Consider the following 15,666-nt stretch of genomic DNA (forward strand, 5'->3'; position numbering starts at 1 on the left):
ACGCTCAGAGGAAGAAAATCAGCCTTGAGGCTGCCTTAACTTGTGCTGGAGAAAGGTGCAGTGGCTGAGCTGCCTCCCAGCTGACTACTAAAGACATATTGAGTCTAGAGATTTCAGGATGCCAATTTTCCATGCTTAGATCAAGCTGTACAGGGTGGCTCTACCACTGCAAATCAAAAGAAAACTTAAATGAGAAAGGAAGATTGGGTGCTTCCATATTTCTTGATCTCTTCATCCTGTGGAGATGAAACTTTGTGTTTTAGAGGGAGACAAGTGAAAGTAAACAAAAAATAAGCACCTTCACTGATTTCCACTGGGTTCTCAGTCTCTTTCTGAATAAGTAATGTCAATCTCCCACCATGGAGGTAAACCAAGAGCGGTCCAGAATTTTCAGACAATTCAGTGAACAGAAGTAAGCCATCTTTGTTCCATGTCCGAAACTGGAAGCTGACTGACAAACCATCAATTTGAGGAGTGCCAGGTAGTAGCAAGTAGCTTCGACTGGTGCTCACAAAGGTGATGGGAACAATTTGTGGTTCCGAGCAAGAAAAGGTCACATTACCCTGCAAACAATAAAAATCAAACATAATCAGCAGGACTTTTTTTTTCAGTCATTCCAAAGCATCTTTATTTAAATAAGCTCACTGGATTTCTAATGGCCCTCAAGGCTGAAATAGGTATTGTTATTCAGACAATCTCCAGGAATCATTAGGAAATGTATCTGTCCATGCTGGCAAAACACATCTAACTTCAAAATTTTACTTTCATTCCAAATAGGAAAGATCAAAAAATCAAAACCTTAGTTCTTAGAAGGATCTAAATGTGTCTAAATGTCCCTTATCAACACCATGCCTTAGTTGATTACGTCAGTCATCCAGCCCTGAAATCAATGGTGCTATTTGCCCAGAAGAGCAGCACATTTACTCAAAGCAGTCAGCAGTATCTGTACCAGCATGTATCACTGCTGTTTGTGGAAGAAACAACTCCATTTTGCTCAGCCATTGTAGATTACTCCAACCAGGTCACCCAAGATATGTAATAAAACCATAACAACATATAAAGCCAGGATGCATTTAAGGAGCTATGTCTTTCAAAGCCACTCCAGGATATCGTTGCAGCCACCTTGATTGTTGCAGCCACCTTGCTTTGAACTAGGCTGCTCTGTAAAATACTAACTGTAATCTGACAAAAACATTGGAGTGTAAGGCTTTCTCCATGATAACGCTTCTCATCAGAGCTCATACCTCACTCTAGCAAGATAATTATAACCAACAGCACCTGATGGATGTGCAGGAAGTTGCACAGTGCTTGGGGAATTCCTCTCTGCAATCTCAGACAGCTGATGGAACTGTTCCCTATCACTTTCAAATGTCTTTCCAGTTTGTACTTTAAAATGGAAAATAAAGTGTCAGAAATAGATGAAGTTATCACTGGATGAAACAGCCCTTGATAGATACTTATCTATATGGAGTTATTTACATATTACCTGCCCTGTGAGATTGAGATTTAGCAATGACAAAAGGAATCCATGGATATACTATATTAGAATGAGTTTTGAGATACAATCCAAAACTTATCCAAACTCTACTCCACATCAGCCATGTGGGAAGTAGGACAGGAATTTGCTCTCAGCCTTTAAAGTTTCTACTACCTGGTGGGTTTTGCCTGCATAAGAGTTGCCACAAACTTTTTTTTGCTATTGTTGTTGTTATATCTCCACCTCAATTTTCAATCAAATGCATGCTAAATTACAGAAAACAAAGACAGTCAATCACAGCATTATAAATAAATACAGTTAATCTGCTCCAGACCTTTTTAAGTTTAGACACTTAAAATGGCAGTTACTATTGTCCTTTGGAATTTTAGACCTTTGCAGTGATTTCAGTACTCTACATGAAGTTTTAAGACATATATTGATCATAGAATGGTTTGGGTTTGAAGGGACCTTAAAGGTCTTCTTATTCCAATCCTCCTTCCCCTAGACTGGGTTGCTCAAAGCCCCATCCAATGTGGCCTTGAACACTTCCAGAAATGGGTATTCACAAATTCTCTGTGAAAACTTTTCCAGTATCTCATCACCCTCACAGTAAAGAATTCAGATCCGATTTTTGTCTCAAAGCTCTTTCCAAATTTTTACCTACCTGCAGAAAAAGCTATGCTTAGACTCATTTAATGGTGCCAAAGAAGGCAAATGATAAGATGAAAAAACATTTTGCAGTCCACATCAAACTTTCAGATGACCTTAAAACAACCCAATAAAGACTTTGTGTAGTTAATATTCTTCCAGCTGTTTGCAGCAGCACCGTAGCGAAATATCCGTGATGCATAAGCATATACCCAAATATAAGGTAATGTTTCTGTCTGTCTTTTTAACATGAGATTCTGAACACATGCAACCAGTCCTAAGTTCATGGGTTGCCTTCACACTTTGAAAAACTCAGCAAGACTCTAGTCATTCACAGTATCTAGCAATTCATGCACAGAAATCCTATCCTGAGACATGATCAGCAAAGAGTGTTGACTCCATGGCCAGTGCTCAGGCATATGGACAGGAGCTACACATCTCTTCCCTTGCTTAACCTGGTGACACTTCAAGCTCTGTAGCCTCTCCATTGACTAAACTTAAGCAGAGAGATTCCACCTTCCACAAGAACAAGCAGGTGGAAACGTATAGAAGTGGTACTGCAATATTCTGTGCATGTGGGATTAAAGGTACATTTTTGGGATAGACAAGGGGTGTGTCTACCTTTTGGGGGAGTTCTTTTCAGAAGATATTTTAGTTGTTCTTATTCAAAAATTGAGATCCCCACGATGTAAAGACCTTAACTAATTGCACTCAGAGCTAAAAACCAGCCAGTGTTTTTGGGAAAAAAAAAAAAAAAGAAAAGAAAAAAAGTTAAATAAAGCAATTGATGCCATGGAAACTTAAATCAGTTGAACTGACTCATTTAGGAGGGAAACACCTTCTAAAAGCAGTATTCTAGAGCAAAACCAGATGATGTAGCTAATATACACCAATAATAGCTGCTGACATCCTTACTCTGACCAATGCTGTCTACCTTCCTAGAGACAATAACATGAAAATTCGATTAAGAAATATCCAAGTGCTGATTTGAAAAACTTTTGTCCACTGAGGTGGGATAGGTCGCCTTTACAAAAACTGTTAAATTTACACTGAATTTTATTCTCAAATTAATTATTTCAGCAGGTCTAAGTCAGAAAAGTAAACAGCTCCCTTTAAACCTGCATCTGATCATGAGCATTTTGCTTTAATTGGCAGCAGTTCTGGAACTCTCCAGGGTATATGCCAGATTTCTGGCAGACACTTGATTTTATAATTGAACCCAGTTTAACTGAAAAGTTAAAGCTCATTGGCTAGGAAATGGGATAAGAACAGTCTAATCCCTAGAGACAACAAAGGAGATGCTCAGCTCCACTCAGCTGCTGCAAACTCTAGCTATCATGTGGCATTCGAGAATTCCATTGAGTCCAGCCTCAGACTGATTAACGACTCCTCTAACAAGCAGTGAAATCTTTCCAAAAGAGTTCTTATTGTTCTTACGAGAGAAAATTTCTGAACCTAGAAATGCAATGGAGTTATTTACAATTATGGCTGCCATGGAACTTGTCTCAAGAAAAGAGTGGAACCACTCCGGACTTCTGCAGGTAAGGTACAGTTTTAGAGATAGTTCTTGTTCAAGTAAGGTGTGGAATCAACAGGCAACATCATGTTACAGGATTTTAAGGAAGACTCAGAGCCTTTCCTATTAAAAGCGAATGGAATAACACAGTTGCTAAGTGATGAGGATAAAAGTGGAGTACATTAGAAGATCCTCTGAGCCATAAACCTCATCCAAAACTGACTGGAGCCTTTCCAGTGACTTCTGTGGGACTTCAATAAAACCTATATAACTTTAATGAACCATTTCAGTCTTTTCTGGCCTTTCTTCATGTAGTATTATGTACTGTTCAATGAAGAGAGAAGACAACACCATAGTCAGGGCAATTGGTATCAAGTTTCTTATGCATCCTCCTTGCTCTCACGGAATACTAATCAAAAATAAGATGCACTTGGGAAATTATTCAAACTGACAGCTGCACTGAAATCCTCAGCACTTAGCCTACCAGAGGATCCAGGCCAAGATCACAGCTTGAAAATAAAGAACAATAAATGAGTATTTCTGAGCTCTTCTACCTGCAGGTTAGAGCATCAAATGGGCACTTAACTTTTGTCATTAATCACTCCATGGATACTGTCCAATAAAAAGGATATCTTGCTTTCTGCAGAAGATTAGAAAGGAAGATTTCATATGACAGGTAAGGGGACTAAAATCCCAGGCCTGGCTGAGATACAAATGTGGTAAACTGGCAAGAATATTTCCAGCTCAGAAATTGGAGGAGTATTTCTAGCTGTGAAGAGACTGAGTTTGCAGATGAATTTGCAAGCAAGGTCACAGAGGAAAAAAGGTGACCTCTGATGCAATTTTAAAGGATAAGATGAAAAACTGTCATTCGACTCTGAGCAACTGGATTTTGAGAATGAGGGAGGTCCCTTCATATCCTGTTTTTAAATTAACCATCTCAAGCAGAACAGATGTCAGGAAACCCACATAGATTTCAAATACCTTTCAAGACCTTGCTGAGCACTGAATGAAAAGCAAATCAAAGTGAGATCCCATCTCCAGCCTTCTGAAATACTATTGCAAACTGCCTTCAAAAACGATATGGGAGCACCAAAGTGCAGTGTTACTTGAATTAGGAGTAGTCCACTGAGTGAGCAACCAGTCCATTCCAAGAGCACGGCCCCATACTTTTAGAGAAGTTCCTATATTGAAGTGGATTCCTCTTTCACTAACCAAAATTTAATTAGAAAATAATTATGAAATAAAGCTTTCCTGATCCAGGTTTCATTGAAAGTAATACAGCCCTGTGATAATCAGTCTGACAGAGAATTGTCCTATTCTCCACTTACTGTAGGTATCACGAATGCCAATAAAATTCTAATTGTTTATTACATTAATTGCCTTAAGTTGCTTACACTAAGATAATGTTCCTAATGTGGAAAAAATAGCACTTAGCAAAGAAAAAAGAAAGAAAAGGTGGCTTCAAAAAACCTGAAACATTTTGACTGTGAGAGAATCAGGGATTAGGTGCTTGGCTAGATGTTTATGGGTGTTCTTTATCTCAGAGTCCTAAGCTGACTGTGTCACTGGCCAGAAGCAGAACAAAGCATTTTACCATTTTTATGCCCATAGACAGTAACTGCATGTTATTGTTCCATTACATGGCACAATAGTTAAGAGATGCTGACAAAAGACGAGAGCAAATATAGAGATAATTTGGAAAAATCACATTGTTTCCCTCAAAGAGAAGGGGAAAAAAAAAAAAGAAAACAGGAGGAAACAGTAAAAAAAAGTGACCACTTAATATTTTCCCTTTGTTGTGGATTGACCTTGTCTGAAAGCCAGGTGCCCACCAAGCCACTCTATCACTGCCCTCCTCATGGGGCAGGGGGAGAAAATAAAGATGGAAAAAAACCTCTTGGGTCAGGATAAAGGCAGTTTAATAAAGCAAAAGCATACACAGAAGCAGAGGAAACCAAAATATTTATTCTCTACTTTCCATCAGCAGGTGATGTCCAGCTACTTCCCAGAAAGCAGGCTTTCAGCAAAAGTAGGAGTTGCTCCAGAAGACAAACATCACAATAATAAATGCTATCCCCTTCCTTCTCCTTTCTCTTGGCTTTTATTGTTGAGCAGACTCATATGGTATGGAACATCCCTTTGGTCAGTTTGGGTCAGCTGTCCTGGCTATGTCACCCACCCCCAGGCTCCTGGTAAGAGACAAATATTGGAGAGGTGGCCTTGCTGTGCCAATGCTGCTCAGCAGTAGCCAGAGCACTGGTGTGTTATCAACACCTTTCTAGCTACACAAAGCACAGTGCTCTGGGGTCTGCTGTGGGGAATTAACGCAATCTCAGCCAGACACTCTCCTTTGAACAACAAGTAGGAATCAAGCCAGCCTTTCAAATTCACCTTGCCAGAAGTGAGCAAGATAGATGTCTTAGATTAAACTGGCAAATTATTACAATCCAAGTCCAATTTTTGTTCCAGCTCAAGGTAAAGTGATCTACAGCTTATTAAGTTTTATTGCCTGGAACAAAACAGCAGCAAGAATTTTTTTTAATTATTATTATGAAAATAGGATCACATCTACCTTAAAATAGAAAAATGTACAGAAAGCAATTCTTATCAGGGCTTTCTTCTGTTGTTTGTTCGGGTTTTTTTGGTTGCTTTTTTTTTTTTTTTGGTTGGTTGGTTTTTTGTTGTGTTTTGGGTTTTTGTGGGTTTTGTTGTTTTGTTTTTATTTATTAGTTTCCTTTAACTGTTTTTCCTCTTTTAAATTCCAATTATCTGTGTATCATAGCATAACACAGTGCTAAATGGTTGGTGTGAACTGCACACAATCCAGGCTTCTGACTGTGATGGGGTCAGCTTGCCCCTTTCTGTTATGTCAGGCAGCCGAGTACCAAGTAGTTCCCAAGGCCTTACCAGTTGAAATAAGACCTTAAAAAATACATTAAAGCCTTGGCTTTGCAGCAAATTACATTCCATCCCATTTTCCTTTTTCCCTGCTAACTCCTCTGACAATAATTAGCCATCTCTCTTCCTCTCCTACAGGGACTAACTGCCTTATCACGTCCCACCTTGAAACATCCTGCTCCACTCAGCAGGTACTAACTGCCCTATTCATTCAATTTGACTATCCAGATAATGTAATAAATAAAACCCTGAACAATTGTTTCTAACCTGTAATTTGCTGAAGGCCGATGACTCTCAAAAAGGCCTTGTTTGCTCAGAAACTTGTCATTTTTTTCTGCATGTCAAGTAGGCATTTAAAAAAATGGTTTCTCTCTCCAAAAACTTGCGTCACTTGTCATCACAGTTATCAAAATCCCAACACAAGAAAACACTTTTATATCAAAGAGAGTTTATTATTGTAGCTATGTGCTGGATTATATATTTGCACTATGAAACTCTAGAATTGTAGACAAGGCCAACTGAAAATAATGGGAAAAATGTCATTTAAACAGACTTTATTTTAAGACCTTGATTGAGGTGATATAATTTCTTTCAAAATAATCCTGTTATACCATTCAGTAACAATAAAATGGGACCTTAAAATGAATGCTATTTATATAGACTTTCTTGCTACTCTACACTACAGGTAGAATGTGAAGGGGATTCATCTGAAGACTCAGAGATCAGAAAGGAAGATAGAAGAAAATATAAAAAGTTATTTTTACAGTATCCAAATATTTCTGGAATCTGAGTTCACCTGCCTTACCTAAAACCCAGTAAATTCAGTTCTCTTTTAAACTGTGAGACTGAACACTTTCACTAAGTAATTGAATAAAACTTTTTTTTTTTTTTAAGAACTTCAATTTAATCCTTGGGAAGTTGAGAAAAGAAAGTCACTAAGCATATCCAACATTTTTATGTATGATTCCTGTCACCTGACTGCAGTGCAAAAACTAAGAAAAAAAATCTAACTCGAGATTCTCCAAATTATAGTAAGGGCTTTCACAAATCACCAGCCTCATATTCAAAGATAGATCAACACTTGCAATAGCACTTTGGTAGAACGAGACAGGTATAGACAAGTAAATACTTCTCAAGATGAAGGTATCTCAAATCAGCTTAATAAAATAGCATGTTTGGGTTCTCTATAAAGGGAATGAATTATTAGTTTACATTTTTCTGTCACTAGGTATCTTTCCTTGCTCTTTGATGCTGGCAATCGGTTATTTCCCCAAGGCACTACAGTGATACATTTACATGTCACCACATCCCTCGCTGTGCTGAACTGTCACTCCCAGATTCAACATGGCAGGCCAGCATATAAATTCAAGCATATCTGAGGGCTGACAACTTCTGCCTTACAAATATCCTGCACTCTTCTCAAGTCAGCACAGGGTTTGCTCCACTACATAGAAATACAGCTTCAATTCCTGTTAGCCAGAGGTAATGGAAGAGAAAGGGAGATTGTGTTTTTCTCAGTTTCGGTAAGTAGAGTGGAATACTGAAGATAAAAAACACAACATCTTTTCGTGACCTCTTAATTTATTTTCATCGGCTAGACAACTTCCTATTTTGGCATCACTAATCAGTGAAGCACAAAAAGACTTAAGACGCTGGCCACAGGCCATATTTGAGCAGTTTCTAAAGGTGCAACTTGAATCTAGCAGTAGGTAAACACTGGTGGCCAGGATCCTATAGCTATTTTCAGGCTGCTATAGGTATCTTTTCCCTCATCTACTCCATCAACCAGATGTACTTAGCAATTCTCAATGGATTTCTCTTCCTAGAACTTGTCACATCTGCTCCTACACCTACATACACTCTTAAGCAAAAAATCCTTCAAAGAGGACTTTTCCATCCCAGATATCAACAGGCCAAGTTTCCTTCTGTGAAGAACCATTCCCTTCTGCTTCTTATAAATGTGGCTCTTATGTGCATATTTTCCTGCCCCTAACTAATTGCTCAAGAAGCACAAATAACTGCTGTAAACCATGACAGTGGTAATTACAGAAATTTGACAAATTGCAACTAAAACCATTATTTCATTTTGGAAAGTGAATAAAAGATCCCCTATTATTCCTCTATGCTCAGTGACCTAGGGGAAGTAAAAAAACCCGCAAACACCCTCCCCCCAAAAGAAAACCAAACTGAAACACACACACAAAATAAAGCAAGCCCAAACAAAAAACCCAAAACAGTGCCCCCAACCCTATCTCCCCCGAAAAAAAAAAAAAAAAACAGTTCCCACAACATACCATTGGGGACAGAAGAAACTCTAGAGAATAGACAGATATCCTGTCCAAACAGACAGGGCCATGTAGAGAGGTTAAGTATTAGGCAACATAAAAATGGAATTCTGAAGGCAAGTGTCAGTTCAAAGAGACACACTGCCTCGTTATCTTGAGATGCCTTCTCAAGGGGTTTTATTGCAACTCTGACAACTACAAACGAGTTACAGAAAAGAACAGAGAGAATGATAATCACAGCCACCACCCAAGAGTACAATACATACTCAGTAATCTGTTATTGACAACCTGTAGTTCCTTCCTCTAACTCTAAATGTAGCTGATTTAGAACCATTATTTTATATGGATGAGGATCTACATCATTAGAGGAAATCTATACCTCCAAAGCTGATGTATCATTCTACTGCTTGTGTGAAAGATGTCAACAGTTAAAAAAAAATAAAACAAAACAAAAGAAAAAACAAACAACCAAAAACCCAACAAACAAAGCTGATGGGTATGAAAACCCACAAGTCTGGCTCACTGACTGAGTGTTGAAGTCTGCCTACCTTTGGAGGAAAAAGCTGGCGTTTCTGAGCATTAATGACTTTCTAATCCCACACCAACCAGTTTGTCCTCAATTGGCTTTTGCTGGGAGACAAAGGTATTTTGGAGACTAACAATGCAGAACTGCCTCTGACGATCTCCAAAGTTGGGGAGAGAACACAAGTATACAACGCATTTTTTGAAGAAGTGGTTTCAAGTCCCTGCTACATTTAATTATTCTTCTGTGCCATTTTGTTCATTGCATTTTCACTCCAGAAAACCTTAGCAACTACAAAGACATGAAGCAGAGAAGCTTGAAGCTCCCTGGGGATATGACTGGTTGCATGACAACCTCAATGCACTTTGAGTAAAAACATTTAGTGCAGAGTAACTCTGGCAGGCAAAAGACTACATTTAGCAAGAACAAGTTATTTTAATTTGAGTAAGTTAATTGCTAAGGAGTGACGAAGAGCAGAAGGCGGCAAAGAAAGACCAGCTTGTGTAACCTAGAAGTACATGAGCATTGCTAGAGGAGAGAAACAGCTGTGATGCAAAGAAGGTTGAAGAACAGATTAACGGGGACCATTTCTCATAGAAGGATGTTCATCTGAGATTATGAGGCACCCTAAGTGTGGCAACCTTTCCATGCACTTTGCATACAAAAGCGTCACAGAAACTGCACACAGAACCCCATAAACCTTGAAAAATGCAGTACAGCAGCCAGGCTTTGAAAACTATGGTGTTATGTGAAAAAAATATGAAAAACTGAGGCACATCCTCACTCCCTTAAATTGAAAAAAGGAGCTGGATTCTGAGACCTTTCATCTAACACTGAGCCAAGTATTGCAATAACAGAATTTCATTGCTTGGGGCCACTTATACCCAGACAATGCCCTTCAGAGAAAAAGTGCATTGCAAAGTTTTTCTCTTTCCCTTTAGAAAGGCCTTCCAATTATCCAGCCAGCAAAATAACCAGCTGTTTAATGACCTAAGAAGCAGTCCAGGGCTCTTTGCTCCCCCCTTAGAAAGTAAGCTGAGGGGAAGAGCAATTTAACACAGTTCATAAGACTTGAGTCTTTGAGTCCTCACTCAGAGCATCAAACTCTAGAATATTAAATCAAAGTCTCTCAGTCCCAGGGGTGCATCCTGGAGGCAGTCTTGACTGCCATCAACACGATGCAAGACTTCTCACCCATCACCTTTCCATTTGCCAGTTCTCTAGGTATTCAGCCTTGCCCTAGGTAGGGAAAGTGCAGACAAAATTTCTTTGGTCTTCTGGCTTGCTTTGTTTCAGGTTTAGTGTGTTCATACAAACTACTACAAACTAGGAGATGCCATGAGAGCCAAAAGAAGTTTCATCTGCACATTCTCTAAAGACACAGTATTAGCCAAAAGGCACATATCAAAGCATGGTGCAGGAGTGAGGCACAAGCTAAACTGAGCGCTGAATTATTTACAGTTTGCCAAGGTTGCATGAGATTGTACTGTTCCCTCTTCTTGCAAAATAAAATGCTCATGATGCATTTAAATATATTTGTAATTTTGGACATTATTAGGTGCGAAGTTGCATTTGTGTTTTATGTTAGCAAAGTGGATAAGAGAACAGTTCCTTCAGTTTTACCTCTCACATTTAGAGACACTAGAACTAGATCAATGTTTCTCAGAACTGTCAGTATACTGATTATAAAGAACATCACAAAGGAAAGTATTTCCGATAATAAAAGAAACATTAATTCTTCTCTATAATATGAACTAAAGTATCAGAGTAAAATTTTGCTACTACTGTACTACCCAACAGTGATAGAGAATGACCCAGAAAATTGGATTTAATCTGAGTTAGCCAGAAAAAAAAAAATCTCTATGATTTCTATCATGCCATCAAAAATATATATTTTAATCTTGGAAAATTAATTAAAAAGTTTCTTCAAGCAAACTCTGATACACCTGGAAAGTCAGAGACATGCATTAATTTCCACATGTGTCTTTCAATAACTCTCACCACAGGAGTCGTCACTGGCTGATGTTATCCTCATTTTAACAAGCTAATTATGCCCACAGCTATCTAAATCTGAACTCTGATCATTCAGTGCAGCTAAAAGCAGCAAGAGAGCACCAATAGCATGGAAGCAAAGAAGGGAAGTATGCAGTATTGCCTCTTACCACAGTATAGATTTGAGGTTTGCGCCTTTTTGCCAGGTCAATTATGTTGACTCCATTGTAATAAAGGTTCTCAATGCATCCGTGGAAATTTTTCCTTTGAAAGGTTCCTGGTTTCCCCGGTACAGGAATACCTCCAAAACTGAGCTTTGGGAAAGAATAAGAACAATATTATTTATATATTATATGTATGTTTATATATTATATTATCATCCCAAACCCAAGACAGCAGAGCCCCACTCCATGCATCCAGCTGGGATATTATCTAAGAACCAATTCACATCAACAGAGGCACTTGGGAGCATGAACCTGGCCACCCCATAGAGGGTATCAAAGCCCCCAGAGCATTACAGCTGCTGGAGAAATGCCTCTGCAGCAGACAGCTCACCACTTTGAAACAGCTCTGAAGTGCCTTGACACATCAACCTGGTGTCACCAGCTACCCACTCAGGAACACACAATGCCCAAGGAAATGTTCACACAATGTCTAAATCACAGCCCCAGTGTCCTGAAGGATGACACCCAGCTGCAGCCCACGGTGTCCAGGAACTGCTGAGCAATGGGGGAGTAAACTCTCCCTGCCCACAGAGCACTGGATTTGCCTGCAAGCTGGGGTCACCCCTTTCTACCAGGTATGTATCTGAATAACTCTTGTTCCAGCCAGTGGAGGGTAATATCACAAACACAAAATATCTCATTTGTAGCTTGCATTCATTTTTCCTAAATTTCATTGTGCTTTGGCCTTTACAATAGTCACGTGGCATTTGGGATTGAGCAGTGTTATGAAGAAGCTCTGCAGGTTACACATTTACACAAACCCTGTTGTGTTGTTGTCTAAGAACTGGCAGATATTGGTACTGTGCAGGCTATGACTCATCACTCAACTGGAGGGCTGAAAGCCCCAAGAGGACAAAGGGCCTAAGAAAATAAAGCTTCCAAAATCAGCAAAATTGTCTAGATTTCAAAGAAAAGAAAGAAAAGAAAGAAACGGAAACAACTCCCAAACCTCACAACCCCAAATACCTTCTGATAATCCTACCTTCATTTTCCAAATGTCAGTGCTCACTTCTAATTAATTCTACCGACCTTTCTGGCAAAGCCTTACTGGTGGTACCACTGGGGTTTTATTCATTTTTCCCATCACAACCAGCAGCACTGTGAGTGTGATAATGCAGGTGAGGATCCTACAGCCACCTCACTTCACAGAAGGTTTGCTGCAGTCCTGCTCTATCTGCTGCAGTCTTGCTGCATCCACTGCAGCAAGGGCAGGCTCCACTTACATGCTGACAGCTGCTGGAACCTGGTCAACCTTATTCCTCTGTCACAACTCCTAACACCTTACTCCAGTTCATTATTACAAAATTAAAGGGAAATTTGGGTGTTATTTTTCCTCCCACTCTACGTAACAAGCTGGGATACACAAGCAAATGAAAACTCCCTGGGTAACCTTGAAAGCACTTATTTGAAAACAAGTCCTTAATGAACTTGCACCTCAGTTGTATCAATTGATCAATTCAGAGAAATAGAGAGTGAACAGACTGCTACTTGCAGGTTTGTTATTGGCATGCGGGCTTCTGTGGTAGCAATTTTTTTTCCAGTGAGAATCATTAGTTCCTCCTAAAACAGCAGACTTTCCTTCTTTCATGTTCTATTCTTAAAGTTTCCTGCTTAGGGACTCTGTACTGGAGTTTCAAAACCAGAAGAAAAATCAATATCAATTACACCATTTCATTATTAAGAAAACAGTTTCCTTTGCGATTGGTAGTAATTTTAATTACAAAAGTAGTTTTACTACTCTCAGTAAGGCTTTTAATCCCTAAAGTGTGCTGAGATAAACTTTCAGTAGACTGTATTGCTGTAATGTTTGACTGAAATATTGTCTCAGTGCAAATGGAGGAAAAACACTCTGTGAAAAACTGAGTACCAGAGATGAGGTCTGAGTGCTACAGAGGTCAGTGGTGATGCTGATTAACACCAGCTGAAGAACTTTCCTATCACGCTGTTCCTATTCTGGAACATGTGGAAAAATATTCTACAAATTAGGTTGGAGCTTGAGTTTCTCCTAATCAACATCAAGCAGGAAGCAAGGAATTTTATTACTCTGAAATTAGGAAAGCTGATGAATCAATAATTTGGCTTTTCATAACCCCATCTTAAAAGCAGTTACAGCTTTGGCCCCTGATGGTTCAGTGTGAAGATGTTGCAGAATCCCACTGCTCAAATGTGCTGTCCCTACTAAATGTGCTCATGCTTTGGTACAGCAGTGCCATGGGACAGGTACCACACTCTCCATACTGCTTTGTGAAATGCAAAGAAGGGAACTTCAGAAGATGGAGAGAGGAGAGAGCATGCACCTGCCACTGCTGAGGCATCTGCTTTTTCCCTTTGGTGTGCTGGGAAATGATCCTTCCCAGAGAAATTAATTCAAAGTGCAGAGGGGAAACTTGTGGTCTCATAAGCAACAAATCGTGCCAGCTCAACACATCTGGACAGGGTGATGGCTCTGACTGTGCCAGCACAACCCTGTGCCTTATAGGTGATGAAGACTAGGCAGACAAGCACAGGGGGACAAAAATGAACATGAGTAATTTGCTTGCAAGTGTGCATTGATGGGGGGAACAGATGAGGAACTCCCTTGCATATAGATATGAGGTTTATATTATAAGTATTTTTAAGGGTTTTTTTTAACAACTCTCAGCCATAAGCACTAAACTGATGGAGTGATATAAACTGCACTGGCACATCTTGGTCTCATCAAAGGGGTGCACAGTGGTCTCGGGGTTTGTGGGCAGGCAGGATGTTTCCTCTGCTCGGTCGTTCCTTGGCTGAGCTGCTCTGGCACCCTAGAACAGGATGCTCTGCATCACATCCCCAGATATGAAGGGACCTGGCTCAGAGCTAGTTGTTGTGAAAGTCAAAGAATCATAGAATCACTAAGGTTGAAACAAACCACCAAGATCAAGTCCAATCCAACACTGACGTAGTTTATGCTTGTAAAGTGTGAAACAACTCTCTCTGGAAAGGAAGTATTAAATAAAGATCTTTGGTGGAAGGAAACAGCTCATAGGGTGGTTGCTCTCCATCATACTCATTTTATACCAAAATTCATACCTCATTTCCCAGGTTATAACCTAAAGGGCTTCACACACCTCATAATCAATATCCAAGTGATCTGAATCCCCCTTCGTTCGGAAATGTTGGGTGTGTTTGTCCACCGTGAAGTTCACTTGCTTGTTGAAGCGTTCTATGAGAACCGAATGCCAGTGCTGGTCATCCAGGAGGCTGCCCAGGGTGACAGATGTGTGGCTGCTACTGAAGTGCAGGTTGGAGTCCCCTGAAGTAGCACAGACAGACAGAAGAGACCAGAGTTACCTCCGGGCCCTTTAACTGAAGCCTGGGAATGCAAGGGGAGCATAGAGCAGAGCTCCTAGATGCAAACTGGAGCTCTGCCCATCAGAAACAGCCCTTTCCAAAGATTGCCTTAGATTCTTTTGGCCTCTTATACACATACATGTGTTTATACCCACAGGCACACATTTTTTTTGTCGTGAAATACTTGTGATGAACCAGGAGGTGGTACTGATGCTGCACCCGCACATTGCCGCACGCGGGATAATTGCTCTGCCTGTACTCTTGGTTCTGTCACGCATTTGAGGCTCACATGGTTTAAAAGCTTCCTTCAGGTAGCACCAAAATCTCCTGTCTAGTCACATTAACAGACCACTTCTGACACTTGAGTGTCAACTATGTGCTTTCCGTATTTTAACAAGAAAATTGCACCTGTCCATTTTCACAGAAAAAAAGAAAGGCACAAGACAGTGAAGAAAAAGAGTGCAAAGTGTTTTGTTTAGTTCAAAAACATTCTTAAACCTGGGCCAGATCTCCAAAAGTATAGATCAAGAATCATAAAAATATTTAAGCCTTAACTTAATAATTTCAAGTACTCTTGTGTTTTCTGGCGGACTACACATCTGAACACTTCAGAGCCTCTCACTGAAAGGGAGTATGCATCCTTTTTTATGTTCCAGCAGAATGGAGAGAACACATGCTCCAACACTGCCAGGCAAGATGCAAGCAGATTTAAGAGCAGATATCAAAACCCTTGCCCATGACATAGGAATGCACACAGAGAACTTGAAATGGCTAAAAGATGTATA

General features: G+C 39.8%; 1 protein-coding gene across 1 annotated transcript in view; it reads right to left on the reverse strand.

Moving 5' to 3' along the window:
• LOC114055526 (contactin-associated protein-like 5) overlaps positions 1 to 15,666 on the reverse strand; it is a 200,759-nt gene that overhangs the window by 47,991 nt on the left and 137,102 nt on the right. The window contains exons 6-8 of the mRNA XM_027879776.1: positions 14,659 to 14,843; positions 11,513 to 11,656; positions 299 to 563 (exon numbers count right to left, since the gene is read on the reverse strand). Coding sequence (XP_027735577.1) covers positions 299 to 563; positions 11,513 to 11,656; positions 14,659 to 14,843 — 594 coding nt within the window. The remainder of the gene's footprint in view (positions 1 to 298; positions 564 to 11,512; positions 11,657 to 14,658; positions 14,844 to 15,666) is intronic.

Source organism: Empidonax traillii, unplaced genomic scaffold (assembly GCF_003031625.1).
Source record: "Empidonax traillii isolate 1590-97213 ecotype Southwest subspecies unplaced genomic scaffold, ASM303162v1 scaffold57:size2250009, whole genome shotgun sequence".
Classification (NCBI taxonomy): Eukaryota; Metazoa; Chordata; class Aves; order Passeriformes; family Tyrannidae; genus Empidonax; species Empidonax traillii.